Source organism: Prionailurus viverrinus, chromosome D4 (assembly GCF_022837055.1).
Source record: "Prionailurus viverrinus isolate Anna chromosome D4, UM_Priviv_1.0, whole genome shotgun sequence".
Classification (NCBI taxonomy): Eukaryota; Metazoa; Chordata; class Mammalia; order Carnivora; family Felidae; genus Prionailurus; species Prionailurus viverrinus.
In genome coordinates this window covers 58,975,329-58,996,864 of record NC_062573.1, presented here as the reverse complement: position 1 = coordinate 58,996,864, position 21,536 = coordinate 58,975,329, and the positions used below count along the sequence as shown (strand labels likewise).

General features: G+C 41.0%; 1 protein-coding gene across 6 annotated transcripts in view; it reads left to right on the top strand.

Annotated features, from left to right (window-relative positions):
- Positions 1-21,536, top strand: part of AOPEP (aminopeptidase O (putative)) — a 349,846-nt gene that overhangs the window by 204,086 nt on the left and 124,224 nt on the right. For 3 of the 6 annotated variants that reach the window (XM_047829006.1, XM_047829007.1, XM_047829010.1), the window contains exons 9-11: positions 13,292-13,396; positions 14,772-14,874; positions 15,508-15,615. In XM_047829006.1, coding sequence (XP_047684962.1) covers positions 13,292-13,396; positions 14,772-14,874; positions 15,508-15,615 — 316 coding nt within the window. Of the gene's footprint in view, positions 1-4,618; positions 4,900-13,291; positions 13,397-14,771; positions 14,875-15,507; positions 15,616-21,536 lie in introns of those variants that run through there. The other 3 variants (XM_047829009.1, XM_047829008.1, XM_047829011.1) reach the window with 2 other exon arrangements.

Sequence of the window (21,536 nt, the reverse complement as noted above, 5' to 3'; positions counted from 1 at the left end):
ACACTACTTTTCCTCTTGATTAACTTGGAATTGGCAAGAATGTTCAAAAAGTTAATTTATAAACTTAAATTTTTTTCATTATTTATTTTTGAGAGAAAGAGACAGAGCAGGGGAGGGGCAGAATCTGAGAATCTGAAGCAGGCTCCAGGCTCTGAGCTGTCAGTGCAGAGCCCAACATGGGGCCTGAACTCGCAAACCACGAGATCACGACCTGAGCTGAAGTCGGATGCTTAACCGACTGAGCCACCCAGGCACCCCGAAAAGTTAATTGTATTAAGAAGTTAAGAGGATTTTAAAAAAAATTTTTTTAATGTTTATTTATTTTTGAGAGAGTCAGAGACAGAATGCGAGTGGGTTGGGGCAGAGAGAGAGGGAGGCACAGAATCTGAAGCAGGCTGCAGGCTCCAGGCTCCGAGCTGTCAGCACAGAGCCTGACGCGGGGCTCCAACTCACGAGCTGTGAGCTCATGATCTGAGCCGAAGTCGGACACTCAACTGACTGAGCCACCCAGGTGCCCCAAGAAGTTAAGAGGATGTTTAAAGAGGGGGTGGGGGAGTAAGAATGCCTGGTTACCAATGAAAAAGATGGGATTAAAAACAAAAACAAACCCCCCCAAAAAGTTTGAACATTAAACAAAGATGCTTAAACTAATAGCTTGAGGCAAGAATTATCTCGGCAATGCTTCTAAGACAAATGGAATCTTCATACCTTCCTGGAACCTACTTTTGGTCTCATCTGTACATCAGGGCCACACTGGTGTCCCCTCTGGTGCTGCTCGCTTGGTACAGTTCCCCTGGCATTCTGTGCAGAATCTGACCACAGCCCTGAGGAGAAAACAATTCTGGCCTCTATGGCTTCAAGCGTTCTTACCTGAGTTCTGACCGCTGGCACTGGCCTGTGCACTTCCTGGGATCTCTACATACATACCTTGGAACTCCTACCCTCCACTCCATCCTCAAGCCCGGGACCCCCTTCACCCCATTTTTTCTGTCTTGTTCTCTTTTTTTGAGCTGCGCACACTAGCAAGCTAGCTGTATAGACGGTTTCTACCCTTTCGTGACAGGATGGTGCTGTACCTGTGCCAGCATTTTCTGAAAAACCTTAAGGCTCTTAGCTAGCCAGAAACAGACTCTGCCCTTTCCTGTCTCAAAGGCCAGCTCCCTCCCCCTGAGCTGCCCACTCAGTTCCTGTTTCCTGTTGGAGGGACACCCTCAGTTCACACTTCTTTTACCCGGCAAAGATGATAGACATGTCCTGAATATTTGAACTCAAATAGCACTCCCTGTTCATTTTTCTGAACCATTCCCTGGTTACTCATCACTCAGGTATTTCTAAGGGAGGGATAGAATTCTCCTTGATAGGCCCCTAATTACATATTTACTGTACATCGTGTTTCATTTTTACAATTACATTTAGTAGGGTTTTTTAAATATAGAAAAACTTAAAGAAGAAATAAAGCAGTTCATAATCACTGCTTAGTTAACCATGGTGTGGGGGTGGGTTTGTTTTGTTTTGTTTTTGTAATAAAAGTACTAAGAGGAAAACCCAGACAGTTTAGAAAGGTGTTAATTCCATCCCCACCATTGCAGTCTTCATTCACCCTACGATAATCTCTGCTAGCATTTTCTTGTGAATCCTTCCAAAAATAAATTTTGTAAGTATACACGCATACTTCTGTATTGCTCCCCCGTGTGCGACTGATTCATTATAACACTATTTGCCTGTGAAATATTTTCCTAAAACATAATACTAGTCCTGTATAATAATAATTCATGTATATAAACCAGTCTATAATAATTCACTCTTATTTTGCCTCTGAGGATATCTCACGCACTCAGCCAATCCTAGCATGATGTACACTACATTTATGGCTAGTGAGTGTTAGTTGCCCGCTCAGAAAAACTCTCATCCTCCCTGTACACTTCCCCCCAACACCATCATTTAGTTTGTGTTTTGGCCAATAGTTTTGACCAAGAATGGCTGACAACCAATATAGGTATTTGACTGGACTGCTGCAAGGACACATAAAAAGAATCTTCTATGTGTTAAGTTTTATAAGGGCTTCTTCCTCTTTCAAGTCAGTGGTGGAGGAGATAAAGAATAAAAAAGAGGGATTATACTTGTGTTCAAGATTGCACTGGAGGTTCTAGCCAAGGCAGTTAGGTAAAAAAGTGAAATAGAAGGCATCCAGATTGGAAAGGAAGAAATAAAACTATCTCTTTTTGCAGGCAAAATTATTTTATATATAGGAAATCCTAAGGAATTTTCTCTCCAAAAAACTGGCAGAACTAATAAACAAGTTCAATAAGGTTGCGGGATACAAGATCAATGTACACAAGTCCATTGTGTTTCTATACACTAGCTATAAATGATCTGAAAATGAAATTAAGAAAACATTCATTTGCAATAACATCAAAAGTAATGAAACAGTAATAAATTTAACAAAAGAAGTGCAATAAAGTGGAAACTACAAAACATTGTTGAAGGAAACTGAAGAATGAAGTAAATGGAAAAATATCTTGTCTTCATGAATTGGAAGACTTAAGATTGTTAAAATGGCAATGCTCAGTGTCAAAATTCCAGCTGCCTTTTTTTTTTTTCAGAAATGGACAAGCTGATCCTAAAGTTCATATGGAAATTCAAGGGACCCAGAATAACCAAAATGATCTTGATAAAGATTGAGGACTCATACTTCTCAATTTCAGTACTTACCACAAAGCTACAGTAATCAACACAGTGTGACACTGGCATAAGGACAGACATATAGATCAATGGAATAAAATTGAGAGTCTGGAAACAAACTGTTCTTTCTGTTTATGATCAGCTGGTTTTTGACAAGGGTGCCAAGACCATTCAATGGGAGAAAGAATAGTCTTTTCAACAAATGGCCATGGGGTAACTGGATAGCCACATGCACAAAATGAAGTTAGACCCTCTGCTTCATACCACATACAAAAATTAACTCAACATGGATCAAACCCCTAAATGTAAGAGCTAAAAACATAGGTATAGATCTTCATGGCCTTGGATTAAGCAACTGTTTCTTAAACTAAAGAACAAGTGACCAAAGGGGAAAAAAATCAATAAATTGGACTTCATAAAAATTAAAAACTTTTGTGTTTCAAAGGACTCCATCAAGAAACTAAAAAGACAACCCACAGAATGGGAGAAAATATTTGTGAATCATATATGAGGGACTAGTATTCAGTATATATAAAGAACTCCTATAACTCTTATAACTCAAAAGACAACTCAAATTAAAAATGGGCAAAAAGGGGCACCTGGGTGGCTCAGTCAGTTGAGCATCTGACTCTTGATTTTGCCTCAGGTCATGATCCCAGGGTCATGGGATCAAGCCCCGTGTCAGGCTCCATGCTGAGTGTGGAGTCTGCTTGGGATTCTCCCTCTCTTTCCTTCTGCCCCTCTCCCCCATTCATGTGCGTTCTCTCTCTCTCTCTCTCTCTCTCTCTCTCTCTCTCTCTCTCTCTGTCAAATGATTTTTTTAATGGGCAAAGGATTTAAATAGACATTTCTCCAAAGAAGATATACAAATGGCTAATAAGCACATAAAAAAATGTGACATTATTAGCCATCAGGGAAGTGCAAATTGAAACTTCAGTGAGGTATCACTTCATACCTACTAGGACAGCTATCCTGAAAAGTCAGATAGGAACAAGTGCCACAGAGGATTTGGAGAAATTAGAACCCTTGTACATTGTTGGTGGGATTGTGAATTGGTGCAGCTCCTTTAGAAAGCAGTCTAGTAGATCCTCAGAATGTAGCACATAGGGTTCTCATACAACCCTGCAACTCTACTCCTAAGTATTTACCCAAGAAAAGTGAAAACATAAGTCCAGCCAAAAACGTGTACACAAATGTTCATAGAAACATTGTCCTTAATAGCAAAAGTAGGAACAACCCTAATGTCCATCAGCAGATGAATGGATAAATAAAGTGTGTTATATTCATGCAATGGAATATCATTCAACCATAGAAAGGAATGAAGTACTGTTATGTGCTACAAAAATAGATGACTCTTGAAAACATTATGTTAAGTGAAAGAAGCCAGTCACAAAAGGCCATGTGCTGTATGATTTCATTTATTGGAAATAGTTGGAGTAGGCAAATGGATAGAGACAAGAAGTAAATTAATGGTTGTCAGGGACTGGAGTGAAGGGAAAAATGGAAAACCACTGCTAGTGGGTGTGGGATCTTTTTTGGGGGTGATGCAAATATTCTGCAATTAGGTACTGGTGATGGTTACACAACCTTATGAATATACTAAAACCAGTGAATTATACTTGTTTTTAGTTTTTTTTTTTAATGTTTAATTTTGAGAGAGAACACAAGTGGGGGAGGGGCAGAGAGAGGGAGCAGAGGATCTGAAGCGGACTCTGTGCTGACAGCAGCAAGCCCGATGTGGGGCTCGAACTCACAAACCATGAGATCATGACCTGAGCCCAAGTTGGCCACTTAACTGTACTGAGCCACTCAGATGCCCCTGAACTTTTTTTAAATGGTGAATTTTATGATATGTGAATTATATCTCAATTTTTTTTAAGAGAGGGATTGATGGAAATCATTGCATATTTTATAACATTTCATAACATCATTTCAGCCTTAGCAGGGTTGACCATCAGTGTCTGAAGGAGAGATGGAAGATGAAGTTATGGCAGAAGGCAACTGATTTCCTCAGGGCATTGGATGAGCCCCAAGGAGCCATATCTAGCACTGGATGCCTGGAAGATTATCTCCATGGGGCTTGTGGTATAACAACCCCACCTAGAGATGAGTCACTTCCAAGAAAGCATCCCTCAAGTACAAGTATATACACATGAGTGAGTGTGCGTGTCAATTTGTTTCCACCACATACCGTCCCTTCCATTGTTCTCTTAATAACCTGAGGTGCCTGGGTGGCTCAGTTGGTTGAGCATCCAACTCGATTTCAGCTTAGGTCATGATCCCAGGGTCATGGGATCAAGCCCTGCATAGGGCTCCATGCTGAGTGTGGAGCCTGCTTAAGATTCCCTCTCTCTCTCTCTCTCTCTCTCTCTCTCTCTCTCTCTCTCTCTGTGTGTGTGTGTGTGTGTGTGTGTGTGTGTGTGTCTTCCTCTCTCCCTCCCTCTGCCCCTCTCCCCTGCTCACACACTCTATCAAATTAATAACCACAATAAAAACTAAAAAAATAATAATAATATAGTCCTGACTCTAGTTCTATTATCAACACATGTAGGTTTTGTTTTTTTTTTTTTTAACTACTGCAGAATATTCCAGGATATGAGTGTCCCACAACCAACTAACCACTTGTCAACCACTGGACATTTTGGTGATTTCTAGCTTTCTGCTTTTCCAAACAATACTGTGGTGAATGGTCTTACTGTTAATGCACAAACAATACTGTGGTGAATGGTCTTACTGTTAATGCACAGCATGTTAAATATAAGACCTAAATAGTACTCAGTTGCCCGCAAGGCTGAGAAGAGAGCTCTTCTCCCAACTACTCATCTTGTTTTACATCCTGGTGCATACTGGGCTTCAAACCCATGCAAGCCCTCCACCCCCCTGTGGCTACCAGTCCTCAGCTCTGTGCCATTCTCCACCAAGGAGGGAAAGTCCTTCTCCAGCTCCCACAGACCATCTGCTCCTCTTTGAGTCATAAGATGAGACGAATCTTCCCACCATCTCAGCACACAGCAGCACACATGCTGTTGGTGTTCAAAAAGTGCTTCCAGCCCCCCTTACAAAATGAAGCCAGTGTTTGTCTCATTTGTCTCTTTCTGGGATAGTGTCATGGGTTTTTTTTTTTTTTTTGATGCAGTACAAAAAAGTTTTCCCTTATTACCTTTTCTCCTGAAATCACCTCCTGTAATTTCCAAGTTCTCTGTATTCCTATGTTCTGAATGTGTATAGCTGATGGACAGCTTGCCTTTCGTCATGATCACCCTAGCCCTGAATAGAGTATGCGGCTCCTTTTAACCTGGATTCTGAGGATTCCAGTTCAGGTTTACTGCATATGCACCTCTCTTGCCTTCGCCCTCTCTCCTAGACTACAACTCTGTAAAAAATATAATGAAAGCCTCTTATGCTTGGATCATATACTCTTACGCTACATCTATCCCCAAATATATGTGGTTGAATAAAATTAAGTTTCTTCTAATTCATTTACGTGTGTGTGTGTGTGTGTGTATGTGTGTGAAGTTTATTTATTTATTTTGATAAAGAGAGAGAGCAGGGGAGGGGCACAAAGGGAGGGAGAGAGAGAATCCGAAACAGATTCCACACTATCAGCACAGAGCCCAACACAGGGCTTGAACTCAAGAAATGTGAGATCACGACCTGAGCCCAAGTCAGATGCTTAACTGACTGAACCACCAAGCTCCTTGTGTGCTTGTTTTAATCAGAATTTTTAATCAGAATCACCCTTGATGCTGATTTGGCATGACCAAGGCTACATAGCAAACCTGTTGACTCCACTATAGTGGATGAATAATGTTTTACATCTAAATACTGCAGCTTAAATAATTCTGGGTTATTTTATCTCCTAAAATCCTAAAACATTAGGGTCAGAAAGGACCTTGAAAGTGATTCTGCCTAACCTTCTGTATCCCTGACAGACAGCTACCCAGCTTCTACCAAAGGATTTCCAGGAGACAATTCTCTGGCAAGCAGCAATTTCCCTGTGGGTATGCCCATCTTAAAATGGCCTTCCTCAGACTGGGCTGGAACTGCCTCCTTTTAAGTTCTGCCAGGTCATCTTATTTACCTCCAGAGTTGCATAGGATTTGCCTTGTTCTCACCCAAACAAATCCACATGTGTGAAGACCATTGTCTTTCCTTTCCTGGTCACTAGGTCCCAAGATTTGGAAATCTGTCATACCTAATGCAAGGTTGGGAGAACCCTTGCCTTCCTGGGCTTGGTCCTTTGTTGTTGTCTTCATTGACAGTGACTTTCTCCAGATACGACACCTGAACTGAACACAGTGCTGTTTGCAGTTACACCTTTGAAGAATTCAGTGGGACTATTCCTGCTTCTCTTGTCCGGCTAGGCCAGAAAAGAATGGACAAGTACTGATCAAGTTGGATGCACTCACATATATATCATATTTCATTTTTAAGCCAGTATCCTACACCTTCTAATGGTGGTCCTGCCATTCCAATCCCCACACATTTTTCTCTCCTCAGTAACGTTCATTGAGTGCTTCCGATGTGCCAAACACTTTTCTAAGCACTCTATGTACATGATCTCATTTTGTCCTCAAAATGGCCCTATGAGATGGGTTCTGGTACCATCTTCCTTCCCACGTGAGAGATGAGGAAACCAATGCATAGGGGTGTTAAGCAGTTGGCCACTTTTCTACAGCCAGTAGGTGGCAAGCCGGGATGCAAGTAGAGGAAAGTCTGGCTCCAGAGCTCAGCTCTTGACCACTGCTCTGGACGCTGTCTGATGCCCTCCCCAGCAGTACTTCCAACTACCTTCTCGTTGCTCCTGTTGAGCCCACCTACCAGCGTGGTTATTATTTTGGAAGTCACATCAATCGCTGTTGAGTTTATGGGGAAAGACTTATTCTTTCAAACCGCTTTGTTCTTATTAACTATTGTCTTATTAATTTTGGATCTTCATGTCAGCATGTGCTTGCTGTTCTTGCCTGTGGATGCTGTCAATCAACCAGCTAGACTCCCAGCTTGGACTAAAATGCAAATCTGTTACACCAGTACATCGTCATTCCTGGGGCTCAGCCTAAGTAGTACTCCCTCCTGGTTCTAGCCAGTAATTAATCAACAGCCTTGAGTTCTGTTTTTTAACCTAAAAGGCATGAAACAACCACTATGCACTCACCACTGCTACATCCATTCTGCCAGCTGACTTCTGTCAGGATGCCTGATGCCCGCAGTGAATTTCTGGAAGTGGCCCTCCAGATTCTATGTTCACTCCTATAGTTCCTCATTTTCTGTTCTAAGAGCTCACAAGCTCTGTGTGAGTCACAGTCACGAATTTCGTCTTTCCTCCTCTTAACCCCTCTTCCTTAGCAAATGAGAATAACATTTGTCTGTCCCCACCAGTCCCTTTCCTGTTGTCTCCGTTGGTGATGTCCCCAGAGGTCTATGATTGCCAATGGAAGCTTTCAGAGTTGTGACATGTCCCTTACTGGGGCCTGGCGTCAGAACTCTTCAAGGAGGAGGGAGCCCCCGTCACCTGTCCCAGGCATCAGTTCCCACAGAACAATGCTGTTCTGCCATGTGCAATTTGAAAATCATTCTCCTTGGCAGGAAAGTTGAAGCAAAGTGGGAGTTCAAGTACTTCTGTTGGTTCCGTTGCATCTTCACACCTGGTCTTTTTTATGCTCCAAACAATCCCGCTAAAGCCCCTTTTGTTGTCCTAAACATTCTCCGTTAACATCAGCTCCTTCTGAATTTTTGCCTTCCTGACAAAGATTTTATAGTTTCTGGGCTCTTATATTTAGCTTTGGTTTTTTTCTCTCTCCAGCATCCCCCGCTTTCATCTTTCGAATATGGCCTCTGAAAATTCACCTCATCGGAAACCTCCTAGGCAGCCATCTTGGTGTCTTTGCTCTCTGTTGTCTTCCTTATGTCCTTTGAAGACATGTCCAAATTACCTCTGGCTATGTTGTGGTGATATACGGCTCAGACCATTGTATTAATCTCTATTTTATTTTTTTTCCTCTGGGATTTTGTTTCCTAGGGAGTTCTGATTTATGGGCCCTCAAAACCTGAGGACTATTTTGGTTTTGTACTGATGCTCATTGCTTCCCACTTTTCGAAATTTCATCCTTCATTTTCCTACCCTGCTTTTCAGAGCTGGTGGACTTTGTATTTTCTACAGTTCCGCTAACTACAGATCTTTCCTTGGTCACCTTCAGCAACTGACCTCTCTTCTGACCACTGGCTCCTTTCACCATCAGGGGTTACAACATACGTCTGCACTTTTCTCTGGATCCTTGGAGGGAAGCTTCCTTCTGTCTTAAATCATCTTAGCAATTGCCTTTTTCAACACCAGAGTAATATCCTGCTGTGTCTGCTACAGGATAATGGTCCCTGATGGGGAAGAGAACCTTCAGGCTGGATAACTGTTAAATCCATTGTGAAAAGCACACAGATAATCAAACTTGCCAAACGGTAGCTCTGACACAATACAACTTCATTAGTTAAAGGTGTGCACAACTTTCTGTCCACTTCTCTCTGGTAGCACAGTCCAAAGTCAGGTCGGTGGCAAGGATGCACATTTTATAGATGGGAAAGTTGCTGCACAAACAAATGGAGAATATAAGATTCCTGTACTTTGAATTATTTCCACCTTCATTTTTTACCCAGGATTTTAGAAATCTTCTCACGGAGTGGTGTAGACTATGGGCTTGTGTGTCAGAAATATGCCCAGACCTAGCTCACAAGAACTTTAGGCAACACCTGAAATTTGTTGTTTTTTATTCGTTTTCTGCTGATTCTTCAAGGAGCAGATTTAAAGACTGTCCCCTGCAGGGTTTACACTCAAAATTGGGTTTCTCAAAGGGAAGGTGTAAGTCCTCATTAATGTGCTGTATCTTCTTTAAAATACTTTTTATTTTGCAATAATTTTAGACTCACACGAAGTTATTAAAACAAGAGGTTCTGTGTACCCTTCGCCCAGCTTCCCCTAATGATAACGTGTAGGACCACAGAGTGAGGTCTTTTGTTAATGCCTTTGCCTGTCATAGGCGGGGTCAGCTGGTGTTCCCTGAACTCCAGTCAGAATGCATTATGCCGATGACAGCATTCATGCTGTGCTTACAAAATGCCAACAGGAATTCTGGCTAAGTGCTACTAGATGCTACAACAGCCTGATGAGGTGTCATGGTCACGATCGCTGTCCCCTTTTTTACAGATGAAAGAACAGGCTTCATGGGGTTGCTTGACTTGCGTGGTTCTTAAGCGGCAGAGTTAAAATTCACACCCAAACTCTTACCCAGTGTTTACACTGCTTCCTCTGTAGGTCCCACATGCGCATGTGGGGCTCAGATAAGTACAAGGAGGCCAGTTTCTGGACAAAGGTAGTGTTTAACTTCCTCCATTGTGGGGGCATGAGTGAGGCCCAACTCCCGGCCTTTCACACCTGGCAGGTCAGCTGTGATGGATAGACAGATAGGCATGTTGAAAAACTAACGGCCTGTGGTCTCATTTCTTTCTCTCTCATTACTGGGATGCTTAGTTTCTGGCTCAGGCACAACAGTGGAGAATTTATAGATGAAGATATCTCGTGGCTCTCACTTCTACTGCCAAGGGGTAAGAGATGGAGAAGGCTGGCAGACGGCCCGTCTGGGTGGTGGCAGAACAGGAGGTGTTCAGACCCAAGCTGACACGCCTGAGCACCTTTCAGAGGCATTTTCCCAAATCCCACCTTTGGTGATACTCCTACAGAATCGGTCCTTTCTTCGGGAGGTTTGAGTCTAAGTGAAATCACTGTGTTATCAAATATCACTGCTATCTGACAGTTCTTTCAATGTCCATATTGCTTCTGAGCACAGCGGAAAAGGAAGGAGGCAAGGGAGGGAAAGGTCATGCTAATCTCAGTTGTTGCATTTGGTGCCAGGTCCAACAGAGACCAAGGACATTTAAGCCCAAACGACCTTGGTAACTTGATCTCCCACATTCCATGTATTCCAGCCAAGGAAATAAACACTGGTGTGTCATGTTAGAGAGATGCTTAACACTTTTATGTTCACAAAGTGCCTTCATGTTATCTGAGCGTCATCACGCTCTGGATAGGTGAGGAAACTGAGCTTCAGGGAGGGTAAGCCACCTGTCCCAGTTTCTCCACTTCTATTTGGCGCATCCACCACGGGGGCCTGGATCTTGGGGACACCTCAGAGTTCAGCAAGGACTTCAGTGTTCCAGCCTCAACTCTGCCACTAACTGGCTTTGTGGTCTCACTTTCCAGCACTTTAAATGGACATAATCATAGTACCTGTCCCAGCAGGTTCTTGTGAGGGTAGAAGGACGTCATATGTAAGAAGAACTCTGCAGAGTACCTGGCACAGGAAATGGTAGCTGTTAGTATTAGTTCCATTTTCCATCCATTAGGAATGAATCTGGCTACAATTAATAGAATAGTAAAGCGATTTTGGCTTCAACAAATGAGGGTTCTTTTTCTCAGACAATAAAAAGTTTGAAGGCAGTCAGTATCGGGCTGGGCAGCAGCTGAATGATACCATTAAAGACTATTTACGTTATTTCTTTGGTTGCTGCCTCCAGGTTGCAAGGTGGCTGCTGTACCTCCATCTTCCAGTATATTTCCCTCTTTTGTAAGGAAAGCAAAAGCCACAGTAGACATCTGCTTTTGTCTCATTGACCTGGACCGTGTCTTCTGACTATTCATAGCTGCCAGGACACTTGGAAAGTGAGCATTTAACTTTTCAGATTTAATTGTATAAGAGGCAGGAGAGAAGGTGGATGAGAATGGGATTGAGCCAAATTATATTTGCCACAGCTCTTCCTGCCTCTCACAGTGTCGTTTGAAAAACATACTGCAGGGGCACCTGGGTGGCTCAGTTGGTTGAGCCGCCAACTCTGGATTTCGGCTTAAGTCATGATCTCGCAGTTCGTGAGATCAAGCCCTGAGTTGGGCTCTGCACCGACAACACGAAGCCTGCTTGGGATTCTCTCTCTTCCTCTTTCTCTGCCCTTCCCTCCCTCTCTCTCTCTCTAAATATGTAACTAAACATTAAAAAAAATTAAAATAAAGAAAAACATACTTCATTGGTCCTCAGGTGTAGAGGGCTTCGTTAATGCTAGTCATGTGTTCTCAGCACATGAACAGCAAACTCCCTTTCTACACAGATTCCCTTTTATTCTCACAGAATGTGTACTGCTTCACGTGCGTCTCTTTTTTCTTAACTTTCTAACTGAAATGTAACATGCATGAAGCACACAGATACTTCTAGATGGCTCAGTATATTTTTACCTATGTATCCTTGTGAAAGTACCACTGAGATCAATATATAGAATGTTCCCAGCATCTCAGAGACCCTCCTCTTTTTCCCTGCTCTGTCAGTACTTGCTCCCAAGGGTAACCATTGTTCTGATCTCCATTCTCACAGGTCTGTTTTGCCTGTTCTTTGACTACAATTATTTAAATGCAATCATACATTGGCATGTGCTCTTTTTAGGTGTGCCTCCTGTCACTCACCCAGGAGAGTCATCTGTTTTTGCATGGAATGGTAGTTCCTTTGTTTCCTGCTTTCTCTCTGTGCTTTGTCTCTCTGCACAGACCTGGGGGTAAATGGCATCATGAGAACCAAAGTAGGACAGCAGAGCAAGTCACCTTCTTCCCGCTCATGGAGTATCTTTTCCTTGTAAAAACCACTCCCTTTGATTTCTCACAAAGCTTGCCTGCACACTGCTCTCTCTGCCACAACGTCTACTTTAAAAGGAACCTCTTGGGGACGTGTACGTTTGCCTTGGATGCTGTGAGCATAAAAGAATTTTCTTGAACACCTCTTCATTTGGAGAAGGTGGAAGAACAAAGTAAGAGAGGGACGCTTTCTGGAAAGACATTTTTAGGCAAAGGAAAAAAGAAGCACCAACTAAAGGCATCATCAGGGGCACCTGGGTGGCTCAGTCGGTTGAGCGTCCGACTTTGGCTCAGGTCATGATCTCACGGTCTGTGGGTTCGAGACCCGCATCGGGCTGTGTGCTGACAGCTCAGAGCCTGGAACCTGCTTCAGATTCTGTGTCTCCCTCTCTCTCTGCCCCTCCCCTGCTCACTCTCTCTCTCTCTCTCTCTCTCTCTCTCAAAAATAAATAAACTTTAAAAATAAATAAAATAAAATAAAATAAAATAAAATAAAATAAAATAAAATAAAATGAAGGTGTCGTCAGGAACTTGAGCTAGAAGGCAACCTTCAGAGCAGACATTTACATTGGTCTTCTGTGTCCCTCCCCTTCTGATAGTCTCAGTTTAAAGTTTAAGGCCTAAGACACTCACAGCCAAGTCTGCCTCTCTTGGGGCTGGGAAAGCTGGTTTGAATTCAAGCCGACTCTGAGAAGCCTTCCTCCTGCCAAGGCTGTGGGTGGTGGGCTTTCCCTATCAAAGCCAGTGCGGCTTTCTTTATAAAAACGCTCAATCCCAGGACAAACTTGAGAGCAGGAATAAAGCCGATGCGTTTCAATGGAGTCTTAAATGAAGATGAAAGAGACTAGTTATAGCCGCAAGTATGGTCATGTATGTTAGTCAGGGATCAAGCACAAAAATGGAAACTATGCAGTTAGCTCCATCGGCCAGTTGTTGTCTCTCCTTTAGGAATCTGCTGGTCCCGTGCCTTGTGTCTGCCGGGATAAAATACTGGAATATTCAGCAGAGACTTAATCAGAGGTTCTGGCTTGGCAGCTTGAACACACTGCAAAGGTACTGACTGGCAAGCTGGGCCATCCTCAGATACTTCCATTTGGGTACAGCGTCCTTACACCCTTGTGTCTGTGAGCATATGGATTGCATGGGTGAGCCACTGAAATCCATTGCCTCTAATATCAGATGATCAACCTTGAATTTAGCAGTATTTGTTGCTTTCAAATATTTTATTAAGTTGATTAATTTTTGTAAATTTTTTTTTTGTAAATTTTTGTAAATTTTGTATCCCTGGCCCTTGCTAGGGGCTTTGCATGTATTTTCTCAATTATTCTCCATAGGACCTGGGGAGTTAGGTAGGATTAGTCCTGGTTTGCAGATGAGTAAATTGAAGACAAGAGAATTTAAGTAATCTGCCAGTAATTAACAAGTAGTAAGAAGTGGGGTTGAGATTCGACACCAGGTCTCTCAGATTAAAGGCCATGGACCTTGAAACACCACACTACTTTTGAAAAATAAGCACCCCCCGTCTGATATGTCAGCCCTCTGGTCAGCCCTTCCCTCCCCTCACCCCAAATCATGCTCTTCAGTGTGTCCAATAAGTGACTGGTTTTAGAACAGCTGAAGGCTGCAAATACCTTGCCACTTATTTTGATTTTAGCTAGTTGTTGAAGCTTCTTTGTTATGCACTTATATTTTTAAAGGGATTTTTAAAACATACTTGACACTGTAGAGCAAAATGAAAAGCACCCTGATAGATAATAAGCAGACATTGGTCTCAATGCTGATATCACCACAAGTCGAAACAAGCTGGGAGATTGGGGATGCAGACTTAATTTCGGTGTACCTCAGTTTCCCTCATTTGTGAAGCAAGAAAGTTAACATGTAGGATGTTAATGTCTTCCAGTTCTAAAAACGTGGGCTTCTACAACTTCTGTTTTTGTTTTTGAGATTGTAAAATCGCCTCAGAGTACAAACATTTCTTAAGCCTTGAACTACTTAAATGCAAATTAAGAGAAGTGGATAACATTGGGGCTTTCAGAATTTTTTGAAAATGATATTAATTCTTTATCCTTCCAAGTAAAGCTGCATTTTCCATTGCATTTCCCAGTTCATCACTCCCACTGAAAGAAAAGCCCATCAGTTCTTAAATAATTCATATTGGAGCTCAGATTCCTTGAGGGTCTGGCAAGCTTTAATCTTGGATAAGATGATGTAAAATATTGCCAATAGCCAACCTCAGGTTGCCAACCCAAATATAAATCCCTCCTTGTTTAGTACATGGATTTATAATATAAACTGTTTTAAATTATACCTGGTACAATTGAACAGAACTCAGACACTATTGAGCAACTTTGAAAATAAGAAATAAGATGATGTTACGGTTTAATTAGTTCAGAATGTGCATACCTAAAATTTTTCTGCATCATTTTAGACCCAATAAAGAGAAGACTGGCCATGTGAGTGACTCAGGATCATCTGTCGTCAAACATGGGCTCAATCCTGAGAAGGTCTTCATGCAGGTTCATTATTTAAAGGTACGTGTAGCTAGTGGCAGAGGCCAGTTGTTACGGGGCAGCACTTTTTAGGTTATACATGTAAACAGGGAAGACTAATCACATGGCTGGTGCCAAACAAAAGCATTATCCACATTGTAATGTCACTTGACTGGGCAGATATCTTGATTGTCGCATAATTAAACATGTCATACCCCCCAAATGAGACATGAATCAAATTCCCTACCCTGCGCTTCCCTTCTCTCTGCTTCCTGTCACTTTTGAAGAAAAGAATCTTGAAATTGCTGTTAGGTTTGAAGTAGAAGACAGGAGTAATAAGTAAGTATTTTACATTGCAAAGGCTTTTCCTCATAGCTGAGGGTGGCAGGAGCTGGGCCCCTCTTCACTTTTGGTCCATGATGGACATCAGGCTTCATGTAAACAAAGGAAAAACAAGATGGTGATACCATTAACCGAAGAGTTGCAAGCAAAGTAGGCCTTCCTTAATTTCCAGGGCCCGCCTTACTGGTAAGGGTATGGAAGGCAGCCCAGGATAGGTCAGAAAGAACACTTTACATGTGCATAAAGCACTGGTGGGTGAGTTAGAGTTGGCTGTGTTTTCTCACAAACCCATGACAGGCGTCTTTTTTTTCCCCCCCCCCTCCTTTCTTCTAGGGCTATTTCCTTCTCCGGTTCCTTGCCCAAAGACTTGGAGATGACACCTATTTTGCATTTTTAAGAAAATTTGTGCACACCTTTCATGGGCAGCTGATTCTTTCTCAGGTAATTTATGAGTCATCATGAGTCCATGATATATGGAGGGAGTGTGGTATGTAGGGACTAGGTTATGTGAGTATTAAAAAGTAGGGGAAAGATTTACGATTTAATGCAGTAAGAAAAATAGGAAGTTAACGAAGTGGACACAGGGCAGTGTTGTTTCAGGGAGGCTGACCTCCCTATAGCTTTGGGACAGGCTGTAACCCAAAGCTGTTCCTGTGCACAGTGGTGTGGATAGTTGCACCTTAAGTGACCCTAAAAGCAGAAACAGCGCAGTCCCTCTCTTCTCTCTACCTGGAATGATCTTTGCAAGCGAAGGTGCACCCACCGTGTTATTCTTTCCCCTTTGTCCTTATCATAACCTTCGTTGTCATTCCCATTATTTATCATTATATTTTCATTTGTGGGTCCATTTGCTTTTTTCTGTCTCCTCCACTCTGCGTATAAGTTCAACAAGGCCAGGCCATGCTCTTTACGTCACCAGTACCTAATATACAGTTGGTACGGTACATGTGCCATATATATTTTATAAACAAATAGATTAATAAAAAGATACACTGACATAGTCAGATAGCCTGGCCACAAAACTATCAGAGAAAGACACTGTCAGCTTATACTGGCATGAGGCCGGGCTGCACATAGCAAGAAAGTTAACAAAGAGGGAGAGGCTCTGAAAACAGCACTCATAACTGATAGAGAATAGAAGATGCAGCCTCAGCACAGATTGGTCTGATGGGTATTTTTGCTATTTGACAGTGGTGCTCATACACAGTCTTGAAGTCACATTGCCCACAGTGTTAGATGTAACAGATGTGCATGCACAGTCTAAACACTTGTGGAGGGAATAGCATGATGTGACAAGACTGGATGGCTGTTCCTTGCCTCTACGTTCTTTTTTTTCTTTTGGTTGCGGGGGAAAGGAAGGTGTTCCTAAGCATATATTTGGAAAGACATCTCGAAAAGGGGCTCAGAAGTCTTATATGCTTGGTTGACTGATTAGCCCAAACTCCTACTGCTTAAAACCACTTCTCACCAAGATTCTGCATTGTTAAATGAGTGCCTCACATTTACCGTGACTTCAGAGGTTCCGATTTCAACTTCCCGTGAAATACTTAGTGCCCCCCTCCACCAAATTGCTCGGTTTTTCTGTTGTTTATCTTCTGTGAACAACAGCTTTATTGTTTTCACATAACAGCTTTATTGAGATATAATTCACATACCATAAATTTCACCCTTTTAAAGTGTACAAGTCGGTGGTTTTAGTATATTCACAAGATCGTGCAACCATCACCACGCTGTAATTTCAGAACATTTTCATCACCCCCAAAAGAAGCCTCCAATCCATTAGCAGCCACTGCCCCGTTTCCATCTACCCCCAGTGCTAGGCAACCACTAACCTACTTTCTGTCTCCATGGATTTGCCTGTTCTGGGCCTTCCGTGAAAATGGAGTCATATCATATGTGGCCTTTTGCGCCGGATTCTTTCATGTAGTACAGTGTGTTCAAGGTTCGTGTTGTAGCACGTAGCAGTACTTCATCTTTCTTTTTTAATTTTAGTTTTTACCCTTTAAACTTGGGTAAAATGTACATAACAACATTTACCATTGGAACCATTTTGAAATGTGTAGTTCGGTGCCATAAGTACATCCACATTGTTGTGCAGCTGTCACCGCCATCCATCTCTAGAATGTTTTGATCTTCCCAGATTGAAACTTGTATCCATTAAACAGTAACTCCACATTCTTTTCTTCCCCCAGCCCCTGGCCACCATCATTCTACTTTCCATCTCTATGAGTTTGACTACGCATGAGTTTGAATCGTACGATACTTATTCTTTTATGTCTGACTTATTTCACTCAGCATAATGTCTTCAAGGTTTATCCATGTTGGAGCACATGTCAGAATTTCCCTCCTTTTTATGACTCAATATTCCATTGTATGTATCTAACCACATTTTGTTCTTCCATCCATCTGTTGATGGATGCTTGGGTTATTTACACCTTCTGGTTCTTGTCAATAATGCTGCTTTGAACATTAGTATACAAATATCTGTTTGACTCCCTGCCTTCTCCCTGCCTGCATTTTTTAAAGTGGCTCCACTCTCAAGACTTGAACTCATGACCCTGAGATCAAGAGACTGGTGTTCTACCCACTGAGCCAGCAAGGCACCCCAATATTGAGCATCTTTTCATGGCCTTTTGTGTATCTCCATTGGAGAAATGTCTGTTTATATTTTTTGCCAATTTTTCATTTGGGTTGTCTCTTATTTTTGAGTTTTAAGAATACTTAGTATATTCTAGATTCAGGTCCCTTTTCAAATATGTGATTTGCAAATGTTCTTTCTCATTTAATGGACTGTCTTTTCACTTTCATGATAGTGTCCTTTGTAGCACAAAAACTTTTAATTTTGATGAAGTCCAATTTATCTTTTTTATCTTGGATGCTTATACATTAGCTATGATATGTAAGAAACCATTACCTAATTGAAAGTTGTGAAGATTGACTCTTATGTTTTCTTCTAAGTGTTTTATAGCTTTAGCTCTTACATTTAGGTCTCTTATCCATTTGAGTTAATTTTTATATATGGTGTGAGGTAGGGATGTAACTCCATTCTTTTGCATGTGAATATTCAGTTGTCTCATGACCATTTGTTGAAAAGATTATTCTTTCCCTCCATTGAATTGTCTTGGCATCCTTGCTGAAAGTCAGTTGACTTTATTTTATCTACAGTTTATTTCTGGACTATTAATTCCATTCGTCAATCTCTATTTCTGCCAGTACCACAATAAGTTTGGAAATTATGGCTTTTTCACTGACACATACTCATTATAAAAAAAAAATTCAAGCAATACATAAAAGTACAAAGAAGAATGTGAAATAATATTTAAAATCCCACCACCTATAAATACCCATAATGAATATTAGGTGAACTTCATTCCAGGAATTACACTCTCTATTTCTCCCTTTCTATATGTTATGGATGATATGTATACATGTATCTGGATGTATATCTGTATATAGTGTATATATGTGTGCATATGTGTGTACACATGTATAGACACAAAGATATATTTTAAAATAATTTTATAGGGGCGCCTGGGTGTCTCAGTCGGTTAAGCCTCCGACTTCGGCTCATGTCATGATCTCGCAGTTCGTGAGTTCAAGCCCCGCGTCGGGCTCTGTGCTGACAGCTCAGAGCCTGGAGCCTGTTTCGGATTCTGTGTCTCCCTCTCTCTCTCTGACCCTCCCCCGTTCATGCTCTGTCTCTCTCTGTCTCAAAAATAAATAAACGTTAAAAAAAATTAAAAATAAAATAAAATAAAATAATTTTATAAAAATAGGATTATATTGTATGTGCTTTTTAATGAAGTGTTTTCAACTTTATTTTACTTGAATTTAACAAATGAAAAAGAAACTAGTGAATACAAAAAACTTTCCTGAACTTCAGATACATGTAAGAGAGAAAAGAGTCTTCTATAGTTAAGAAGGATGATTACAAAAAAGTCTTTGAGGTTGAAATTATTTTTTCTCTTTAGCTATTTATTTTCTTTTTAGAAAGCATTTGTTTATTCACTTCTGTAAAAGCTGAAGAAATTAGCAGTTATGTATTTATACTACTTTTCCCCCAATTTGAAACTTTTCTTAGTGAATATTTTCACATAGTTAAGGTTTATATCCTTTACAGTATGTGCTGTAGCCATACTTTTCACAGTTGTATAGTCTTAGCTCTGAATGTAAAGGACTTCACTTTCACCCCCTGTCACTGTTTCATGCTTATGTATTTAGGAGTGCCATATTTTGATTTGACTTTTTGTTGGCTGGACTTGTTATCAAATTGATGTTCAAGTTGAAGACTCACTGCTTCTGTGATTTTTGAGTTCATATGTGCTTGAGAATGTTTGTTGCCTTCATAGTTGAATTACAAACTGGATTGGTATAAGATTCTCGGGTCACATTTTCATTTCCTCAGAACTTTGTGGATATTGCTTAACCTGCCTCCTGACATTAATAAAGCTGTAGAAACTACTTTTTCCTCTATATACCACTCAGATGAAAGAAGGATTCTTTTTCTTTTATCTGTGACATTTAGTAATTGACTCAGAAAATAGCTCGGTGTCTATGAGTCTGCATCAGTTTTATGTTTTTGTTTTTCCCTAGAAAGGAGTGTGCACTTCCAGTTTTACCTTCTGTTCTTCCTTCTTTTAGTAAAATTGTCTTAGCTGTATGTTTGAACACATTTGGGTTTTTTTCCCTTGAAGGGTCCTGAATTTCAAGGTTACCAGTTATCCTTATGTTACATCATCTTTGTTTTGTTTTTTGGGAGAGAGGATGCAAGTGAGCGAGGGCAGAGAGAGAGAGAAAGAGAAAGAGAGAGAGAGAGAGAGAAGCGGGCCTCTCCTGAAGGTGGGGCTTGTGTTCACCCAAAGCGGGGCTTAAGATCACCTGATGTGGGGACTTGAACCCACAAACCATGAGATCATGACCTGAGCTGAAGTCAGATGCTTAACAACTGAGCCACCCAGGCACCTGCCTCTATTTTATATCATCTTTGGCTTCCATATCTTTTATTTTCTAATTGCTTTTGTCTTTTTGTTCTTGATGGCCTGTGTTTATCTCAAATGATATTATTTTTGTTATTAATGTTGTTATAACATTATAGCAATTTTTTTTCTTTAATGTCTGTTTTTATTGCTGTTTCTGTATTATTGATGCTCCTGTACTGGTATTATTTTGGTCCTTAATTTATTTTCTTTGCTTAGAAATCTCTCTTTTCATCTCATTTCATTGGTTTGTCATCTTGTGTCTGAGCTTTCATTTTACTGACTTTATGTTCTTATTATAATCTTTAGATTATTTTATAGTGTAAATGTTCATAGAGAATTTTCTTCTGTTCCTTAGATTAGGTTTTTTTCAAGACTGGAGTCTTTGTCTTTTATTTTATGTTTCTCAGTTCTTTCTCTCTCTTTATGTGGGTTTTTGTTGCATTAATTTGCATAGTTGCCATACTTTTCTTCTTGCTCATTCTCAGTATAAGAAGCCCTGTCCTGACCTTTTATTTATTCTCATATGTATTAGAACTTTGTTCTTGATTTCTTTCCCAACTTGTCATAGACATGTTTTCTTTCCCTCTGAGCTATAGTTTAAACCTTGGGTGTTAATGCACGGAGAGAGTGAAGGGCAAGAGCTCCACTTGGAGCTACATACAGCTTTTGTTGCAAAAATTTGGCTGCACTAACTCTTGAAATTCTGTTAAATGTCCCCAGCAAAGATTCTCATCACCTAATTTGGGTGCAGCTTTTTCCCACTGCAGGTACTCTCTCAATAGTGTTCCTGCAGTTCTGCTTGGATCTCTAGAAGCTATACAGTCCATCAAAGAGCATCCTCCTCAGTTGTTTATTTCCCAGGTTTTGCTTATCTCTCTCTAGTAAACATTTCTAGTCCCTTCATGGTCAAAAAGATATATAAAATAAAAAATAAATAAAAAGAAGAAGAAGGAGGAAGAGGACTCAGTGGTGGTGGTGGTAGAGGAAAGGTAAAGATAGTCCTGTTTCTTTCCAAATGTGTGGGTATCTGTGAGAATTTTCAGGGTTTGGACAATTTACCAGTCCCACTACTGCTAAGCATGAGGTTGCGTGGTGCAGAGGGAGGGCTTAAGGCTGTGTTGGATTCTTATGTTTCTTTCCTTAGTATTGTCTCCTTTTCAAATTTATGCTGTGACGCTGTACGTCTTTCCTTGTTTGGATGCTGCCGGTGCCATTTTTTGTCTTTTTTTTTTTTAATTTTTATTTTTTGATGGTTTTTTGTTTTTTGGGTTTTTTTTACTTGTTAATGATGAGTAAGGCTGTGATCCAGGTTCTTTGCTCAGAAGTCCTTCAGGGGTACCTGGGTGGCTCAGTCGGTAAAGCGTCTGGCTTCGGCTCAGGTCA